Source organism: Octopus bimaculoides, chromosome 5, assembly GCF_001194135.2.
Source record: "Octopus bimaculoides isolate UCB-OBI-ISO-001 chromosome 5, ASM119413v2, whole genome shotgun sequence".
In the NCBI taxonomy this organism is placed as follows: Eukaryota; Metazoa; Mollusca; class Cephalopoda; order Octopoda; family Octopodidae; genus Octopus; species Octopus bimaculoides.
The window spans coordinates 32,288,726-32,298,448 of NC_068985.1; the positions used below are offsets into that span (position 1 = coordinate 32,288,726).

Sequence of the window (9,723 nt, forward strand, 5' to 3'; positions counted from 1 at the left end):
TAAAAAAAATTATAAAACACAAACCATGCTGTGGATGTGGAAAGCTAAACAATAACCATGCAAACAACTTTTAGGTTTCATGTTATGTTTATTGTTAGAACCCAGTCTTAATAGGGATTTCATATATGAAAACTTATTTATAAAGCTATGTGAATAATGAAAATATTTATTTAACAATTGCATTTCACTGGCATTTTATTTTCCAGAGAGGAAATGGATAAAGGATTTTATTTTATTGAAAAAAAAAAAAAAAAAAAAGGCGGGGAGTGAAGGATATATTTTAATCAATTTCTTTCCCTATATCTATGACAGATTCTCTGAGATTCTTTCTCACTTGTGGTTACAAAGTGATTAATAGTAGGTGTTAAAAAAGAAGTAATAGTGTAGCCAATGTCTTGTTACACATTTGTGGAGAAAGACCCCATTAATTCAATGGGGCACAAATTTTAAAGTGCAGTTTAAAAAATATTGAAGAGAAGATTTATTTTTCTGAGGGATATTACAAGAATTTTCTCAAATCAATTTTGGTATAAATATTTGAGTTTTACAAGAAAAATGGTAAAATGTTATAAAATTAGAGAATTTTTAGAGGCTTTCTATCGTTGCAATTGACCATAGAATAATATGACATTAGCATAGGAGGAACATGCATTTAAGTGCACCAATGCAATATCACAACTCTTCCAGAATTTAAGAGAAAACAGTATAATTATGAAGGTTGACTTAGCTTCCTTGATATAGACTTATTGAGGAATAAAATTTACCTGAGGCAAATCAGCTCAGCTTAAAATTACCACAAATTGGTTGTCTTCAAGTTTCTTGCTTTGCTTCTAATGTTTGATGAATATTTAAAAAATATATATTATATAATAAAGAAAATGTAATTTCTGAAACAGGATCCATTATTAGTGAGAACAATACGATTCTATTAACAGCTTCAGAATTATGGTACAAAACATTTAAAGCAACTCAAATGTTCATGGAAAAGGGTTAAAACAGACAAGTGAGAAAGTCAAAATTAATGGTAGCTTAAATTACAGAAGAAAAAGAAAGTAAAATACAATAAATCTAAATCTTGGAAATATTTTATTACTTGTATAACATCAAATCTACTAAGTGTAGGAAATAGACCTGGTGACTGTCCTTTTTTTAACTGCCATAGCCTGAAGTATGTAATATGATTGAATGTAGATCAGCCAACTGATGCTGCCAAGTTAAAGCAACAGACTGCTTGTGACCACAGACTGTAAATCAGTTCACCACTAGAATCTCTTGCAAAAGATTGTTGATTTGCAAAATGTTAAGCTAATAACACAATGTTCAACTTATATTATTATAAAAATAATTAAGCCAATAGTGAAATTTAAGATAATCATTTTCATTCAGTACAAACCTGTAACATAGATCTGCTCTAAAAATAGAAACTAATACAAACTACCTTTCCATCAGTGTACAGCCTATAAACAAAGAACTAGAATAACAAATATTTGCAAGATGTTTCATATTATTGTAAATGACAGATCACCATAAGATAATTTCTCTTTTTCTTTTCTTGTTAACAGTGCAATTAGGATCTGAGTTCAATTTGAATAAAAAAAAAAAAAATCAATGAAAGACTCATTTAAAAAGGCAACAAAACACTGGGGCAAGAGCCAAGCAGTGTCCCTAGTTAAAGAGAATGAGTAATGTGCCTAGGTATAAGGTAAAACACATGTTTATGCCGGTGAATGTAGCAGTATATACATAAAAAGGGATTATGAGAGAAGCATGTTTATTATAGAAATAAGATGTATGTTGTGAATTATGTATGAAGTGAGAACCATATTATAAAGAAACAAAATTAGATGAAGAAAAGAATTAAAGTGCATTGGCTTAGAAACAAGAGTGAGATGACATATAGCTAATTGGAATGATGGAAGATGATGCAAAATGTGTACAGCTCACATCACAAATAAAATATTGCAAAGCTAAGCTTTAATAGCAATTTCTACTTCATATAACTTGTTAATAACTCTGTAAGAATAAAAAGAAAAATGATAATTATATTTATTATTATAGTTATATTTTATTTTAAAAATAACTAGTATTTATTCTTTTTGTTAGAACTTTTAAAGTATTTAATTTAGTATCCAAATAAAATAAATTATGATTAGCTGAAAAATTTTAAAATACAAATCCACTTTCTTAATTTTCTCTGATTTCACAAATCGTTTTACTAAAATGTAAATTTACTTTAAAGTTTTTATTTTTTTATGTATTTATCAAATGAATTCTTGGTTCTTCTCCATTACATAATTTTAATATTATTTAATATATGATTACAAATTGATGAAAATCAATTTCTTCACTTTGCGAACCATTTCACTAATGTTTCACTTCAGCATTAAGACAAAGGAAGCATTGGAAAACCTCATCTATTGGGATTAAGAAAATAAGAAAGGTAAAAAAAAAAAAAGTTTATTTTGTATTTAGAAGGTAATATTGACGTCCATTTCAAATTTGTTTTTATCATCTGCAATAGAAGGAATATTGGAAACTTTTGTCTGAAAATTACAAGGAGACAGCATACACTGCAAAAACAAAATTCTCTTAAGAATATTACATTAAATTAGAAAATTTCTTGAAAAGCAATTTGTTATACTATACTGTTAAAATGAGATAAGAAAATAATTTATTAATGATGTATTCTAATTCATTTATGAATGCTGATAAAATGAACTTAAGATCTGATAGGAAGTACAAGGACCATTCTTTGGTTATTGAAATTCTCAAAGTCACCTTTATAGTACTTTAAAACCTTGTTAATGGTAACAATGAATTTTTGCGGCTTTCTGGAATTAAACTTTCTTCAAATTATTGATTTCTGATATAGGCCTCAATTTGGAGGAAGACAGTTGCTTAACTCAGTCCCCAGTACTTCACTGGTACTTATCCAAATTATTGACATCAATAAAAAGACATTATAAACTACATCTGCTTTATAAAACACTAAAACCGCTTCACTTTATTTAGATTATTCTTTTGGAAAACTATGATTTCAGCTGATTTTCAAATTAGTATCATTAAATTCTGTTCATTTGCTGTTTCTTCTTCACATAAAAAAATGTGTGTGTGTGTATGTGTGTGTATATGCTTTAGACAATGAACAAAATAAAACAAAAGAAAAAGAAAAAACGAAAATTAAATAGAAAACAAATTTCATTTTTCTTGAATAATTTTTTATTGTCGTTAGTGTTGTAGAATTATCACTTCTGCTCTTTATGAAACTGAACAGAATTACCTTGTAAAAAGAATTTCTTCAATGTTCCCGAAGAAACAATTAAATAATTCTTGATTGATTTTTTTTTTTTTTTGCTTAAAAAACAAATTCCAAACAAAAGATAAAATAAATAAACAAAATAAAAATGCTTGCAAAAAATAATACAAAGAATGTGGGAGGGGAATGGCCGGCAATATTACTGTTGCAGAGAATGTACTTTTCTCTTCCATTGTGAAATATATAGAATTCAGCTAATAACCCTCTGAATGTACAAAACTGATCCAAACTTACTGTTCTGTTCTACCCAGCATTAAAAAAAAATGATAACACAAAATAAAGAATTCTACATAAGCTTATCAAATTAATTCTTTAAAAGAAGTGTTGATGTATAAAGTAATGTGTATATTGTACATGCATGCCTTTTTCTTGTTTTTGCCAGCATATGTATGAGCATAAATTTGTACATTCATACAATACTTGCTTATAAATGCATGATTGATTATGCATTAATATAGAGATGTTCAGAATAACACAAATACAAAGAGAGACACCAAAATACATACAGACAGCAGTAAAAACAAATGGAAAAAATACAATGAAAATGTAAGATACATTTCAACTCTCTCCTCATATTCCTATCTTTAAAATTACAAACTAAGCTACCTAAAGTTAATTATTTTGAAATGAAGCACATTTTGTACACAAGTTATACATCCATAACATTATTTTCTTATCCAACTGTCATTTTGTACAGGAATTGGAAGGAAATGTGTTGAAAAAGGAAAATACTTAAACTCTTTTACACAAAATCAAAGAAATCTCTGGTTTAGAAAATGTATTTCTTTAGAAACTAAAATTAAAATTAAAAAGAAAGAGGAAAGAGAGAGTTGGGGAGTCTTAATTGATGAGATAAGCAAAATTTGAAGCTATTATAAATCCTTAGAATAAATATAGACAAAAAAATTATAGTAGGCCAAACATAAGATTTTTTATCCAATATATCTAGGACATAAAACTGTTTTAATTCAATCTCCATTTTGTCAAAAAGATCCATACAATTACAATGTTTGGTATAAAGCAAAGAGTATAAAAATTAAAATTAGTTTCAGAAAATGTAAATGTATGGCATATAAAAAAACTGACAAAGATGGAGTCATTTTGATATCCTGATAATAATCAAATGCAAACTAACAATAGACTATACATATTTAAGTAGATCATAAAAATCTAGTAGCAATGTTGATGACAGATTTATAAGTACACTGGTGTTCCTTTTTTTCTCTTAGAGTGCTGTTTTGATTGTCATACTTACATTTTGTGTGCAGTATGTAAACACTGCACTGACTTACTATCAATTGGAGGACTGTAAGCACTGCAGTGACTTATTATCATTTCAAACCATTAACAAACCACACTAAATATGAGCATAAAGTCTTATCAAAACAATGTCAAATGAATAGTTAAAAGGAAAAATTCTACAAGGCACTACTTAAACAAAATCTTGAACCATCCTGAAGCAAAGTGAAACAATATTGATTTAGTCATTAAACCCTGTCAGAAGCAAAATATAATTATTAATATAATTACTGTTGCTGTTCTTGATGTTACAGTAACATTAAAAGGAATATAAGTTATAGATAGACCAACATTTCAATTTTTACCTTCAAATTTGACAGTTTACATTGAAAGCTTAATAATAAATATATTTGAAATTTTAAATAAAACCAGACATATACTGACACAGGTATGAATGATAAAAGAGAAAAATATTGCTTTGTTTATTGATAAAAACAATAGGCAAATAAAAATACTTCTGATAAAAAAATTTAAAAAAAGATAGTTTTCTACACACACACATACAATGTGCATGCATACACACACATGCATGCACATGTCTGTGCATGCATACACACATTTGCACATACACGTACACACACACAGGAACTTGCATGAAAAAAATAATCAGAAAAATCTATTTCACAATTCTAATTTAGCTATAATTATGAACATGATTCTGTACTGATTCCAATGGCACAATATCAGGATCTGGTTTATGATGATTTGTGTTTTTCCATACAAAATTGTTTTACTGTAAGCCAAGATCTAATTACAGAAACTCATCTACCAGTATGCTGAAATTTGTTAACATAAAATTACTAGATAATAACCATTTGATGAAACATCACCTAACTTTAAGTCAAGATTTGCTTATAAAAGAATTACATCACTGCATATGATAATTTGTCTGTATATAGTTATCACATAATATCCAAGATATGCCAAGATCTATTTATATAAAATTATTACCATATAAAAAAATACCTAAGAAAACCCTTTCATATATATATATATATATATGAAAGGGTTCTTGTATGAACAAAGATTTATTTATCAATACAGTCTTAATGTAAAATTATTTAATAAGGAAACAATTATACTTCTACCTTTGCCCCAAGCAGAAGATACCTTCAATGTGAGAGGTAAATATTTGAAAATTTACATATAAATATATGACTGCTATTACCAAATTAATTTATAGAGGAAAAAAAGTAAAGGACAGAAATGTAAAATGATACTGAAGTTAATTTTTGACTGCACATAATCAAAATGATTGGTATTATAAACAATTGCAGCAAAGAAGGCTGAGAAAGACAAATATATCCTGACGAGAATATTTCAATGTTAAGCATTGTACTTTGTAGAGGTAATAAGACTGATGTAAGCAGTTGAAAACCAGTAGACACTGTCAACATTAATGAAAACAAAAACAATTAACTAATGAATTTTTGAAAGTTAATTTTATCAAAGCTAATTTCTGATAACAGTTCTGATTTTAGAACTTACCAGTTAATTTTATCACAAGCATAAATTTGAATTACTCTTCTAATAAATCATTTTTTTTTCACCTTTCAATTCATATTCAAATTTGGCTTAAAACTAAGAGAAATTGTTTTAATGTAGTCTTAATGTTTCAATAGAAATTTATATATTGGCAAGTTATAAATTTAGAGAAACACTTATCCTTCAAAGATAAATTTATTTCAGATTTAAAAAAAAAATGACTGAGCAAATATTAATAGATTGGTGGTGTGTAGACTATCTCTTAATTACTTTGTGATAAAAGGAAGAGACACTATTTTAATAGCAGACCATAGTTCAGGAACAAATATACCTATGACCATACTGAATTTGACACAAATGTTCTTAACTTCCAAACAAAAATATTTTACTAACATCAAGTGAAAATGAGATAATTACATACAAACTATATCATAATAATATACAGTTAATAATGCAAAATATTCTACAAGCCATCCTGCAGAGCAAGATATTATCTATCAAATGTTTATTGAAAACAAGTGAAAGTTAATAATGAAACATGAGCTTAATAGGCAAAAACCCAATTGAAATGCTTGCAACCAGATAAGGCCTTTCTGTATAGGGGAAATTACAATTCATATTCTCTAGCTAACTAAAATGGAATAAAATAACTTGCTCTACAAACTAAGAATTCCACAAATGCCTTTTGCTTAAACATTTTAAAATAAATTTCAGGGTATAGTTGGTCTTTGTTTTCCCACTCCTTTTAATTGTTGATTTTCCCCACTTCCCTTCCTGACTTAAACACCATCTTCTCTCTGTGTGGATTCAAGCAAATGCATTTTCTATTTTCCCTCTCCAATTCTAACTTCTTCCCTCTTCATTCTCCAAGCTGACCCTGCTCTCTCTCTTTCTCACACACACACAAACACAAATTGAAACTTTCTTGGCCTTGTGTTCACTCTCCACATAGTTCCTTCACCTTAATTTATTTTTTATTTGTTTCACTTTCTCTCTCTCCCTCATTCAGACACCAGGCAAGGCCTCCTTCACTACTCATGACAATTGCACTCTTACATGAATTCTCCTTTAAAATGGAGTGTGATATGTAACTGTCAGAGGGAAGGAAATTTAGGGAAACAAAGAGACCTCCAAACAACTAATTTTGAAGGAACTATTTGCTTCCAAAAAAAAAAAAAAAAAGAATAAAAGCTCTAGAACATATGAAATGGTCAAATAATGCACCAATTTTTAAAATTGAGATTAGTTTTAATATTTTTTTCATTTGTATTTTTAAAAAATAAATTTATTATCAATCAAGATTGGTGCTAAATTCCAGACCAGGTAAACACTCTGTATGTGCACTACAGATCCTGAAAGTAGTTACCAATATACCAACATAACACTAAGGTTAAAAAAAAAAAAAATGACCATTATATTTTATTAGGAAATACATATCAAAGGAAAGTAAAGTGATTGACTCAAATTCAAACTGGAGATAACTAAAGTGCAGTGAAAGAAAGTAAAGAGTGAGAGGCGAGCAAAAGCAAATTTGACTTTCTTTAAAGAAGAAAATTTGTCAGAATTTATCTTTATAACTGAACTTCACCTCCACATGGCAACTATGCTCATCTGTCTATCTATGCATGCATAGAGTCATGCAATAAATACACACACACATTTATGTATACACTCACACATGTTCATATAAATAGAAGAACTCATATATGCAGATGCATCTACATGTGTACAATAAAACAATTGGAACACAAACAGGATGCTATACAGATAAGGGAAGGCTAAAAAAAGAAGGGTGAAGTTAGGGTATTTTAAAAAGAATAAAGAGGTATCAACATAATCCCAAAAGTTTATCTTGGGTTGGAGGATTAAGTAATGGTTCATTGGAAGATAGTAGTGGTGAGGGAAAGACAAAAAAAAATAAAGATCACAGCTTGTATATTTGGAACAGTTCTCAGCACATCCATATTAGCAACCTCATGTCTGCAGATAATTCTTCTCATTCTTGGTCTTTTGCAATGTTTCTTATTCACTTATGACATTATTGTCTTTCATTGGTTTGTTTTAAAGTTGATTTTTATATTTTTATATTTTTTTTTACCTTTTTGTTTCCTGGAATGTGTTGAGAGGAAAGCAAGTATTATTTTGAGTCCACTCACATTATAGAACATTGGTCACCAGAATGAGACAACTTTGGAAAGCCGTTTGCATCAAATTCCAACCCAGGTGCCTGAAAGCACAGGAAAACACTTTGGTTTGAAGGAAAATAATAAGAGCAGTCAGGACAACAAATTTTAAATGCATGAGACTGTTATAAATGAAAAGAAAAAAACAACAAAAATGTTATAAATTCATCCTAAATAAATTAATCTTAATGAAAACAATATAAGTAATAGGCTTACCATCTCTCCAAGTATTTCTTTAGGAGGTTGCCCTAATTCTTGCATCTGGAAAATTACAGAAACATTATTTAATGTGGAAGGTGTTTATAAGCCATTTAAGAAACACACAAAAACCGTTAGATTCACTTCAACACTTAAATTTAATTTGCCAAAATATTTCCGTCGCTTTGAGATCACGACCTGTTCACTGACAACATTCCATGCTTGCGGTCTCAAAGCGACAAAAATATTTTGGCAAATTAAATTTAAATTATTTAATGTTTGTTATTAAAATTAGTGTTGTCTTTTCTGAAGAAAATTGATTTTTTTCTAACTTGAGCTTTATAAAATATTTCATTTATGCTTAGCAAAGATTAAGCTAGAAACTTAATAAACCATCAAGTAGGGATTTCATTTGAGTTTTTTTTCTTTCATGTCAACAAGTAGCCCAGATGTATGCTTAAAAGACTTTAGAAAAAGTTTTCTTCAACATGTGGTAAAGAAATGCAGCAAAAAGATTAGCCACAACTGAACAGCTCAAAGAAAAAAGACCCACATAAAACATTAAACATGATCTGAAATGACTTTAAAATGTTAACAAATGAAATGTTTTGTTAAATTTCCCACTTCCTGTTTAGTGTCTGTGTATGTATGTATGTATATGTGCTTGTGTGTATATGTTATGGATGATGGCAATAAAAGTGGGAGAGAGAGAGAGAGAGAGAGAGGGGGGAAGATAGACAGACAAATAGAGTGCATATGTGTAAAGAAAGATGTTCTTACTTCTTGCATGAACTCTAGGATCTTATTAAATCTGTCATTTTTAACATCATCACTATCTGTGGTTGTTTCTTTCTCAAACTCATTACAAATTGTCTTCATCAAAGTATACTGATGTTTATAGTTCTCAATCAACTTCTTGTCTGTCTTTCCAGAATTTTCCTCTAGCCATTTAGGATACTGTAAAGAAAAGTATTATTTCAATAGAACATTGGAAATATGTCTGATATTCAGAACTCAAAACTGACACATATTACTATGAATTTGCATGGATAGATTTGAACTGTTTCTTTTATAATCAAACTAGCAGAGATACCTGGCGTTGCTCGGGATTAATAATGATATAGTTTGTATGTATGTAAATATATATATATATATATATATATATATATTGGCTAAACTGGCAACATGACCATCCCCAAGTACAACAACATATATATATATATATATATATATATATATATA

The 9,723-nt window shown here is 28.5% G+C and overlaps 1 protein-coding gene across 2 annotated transcripts in view; it reads right to left on the bottom strand.

Moving 5' to 3' along the window:
- Positions 1-3,196: 3,196 nt before the first annotated feature.
- Positions 3,197-9,723, bottom strand: part of LOC106867886 (peroxisomal biogenesis factor 19) — a 35,481-nt gene continuing 28,954 nt past the window's right edge. For both annotated transcript variants that reach the window (XM_052968264.1, XM_052968265.1), the window contains 3 exons: positions 9,262-9,438; positions 8,500-8,544; positions 3,197-8,327 (listed from right to left, as the gene is read on the bottom strand). In XM_052968264.1, the coding sequence (XP_052824224.1) occupies positions 8,253-8,327; positions 8,500-8,544; positions 9,262-9,438 (297 nt within the window). In that variant the 3' untranslated portion in view covers positions 3,197-8,252. The remainder of the gene's footprint in view (positions 8,328-8,499; positions 8,545-9,261; positions 9,439-9,723) is intronic.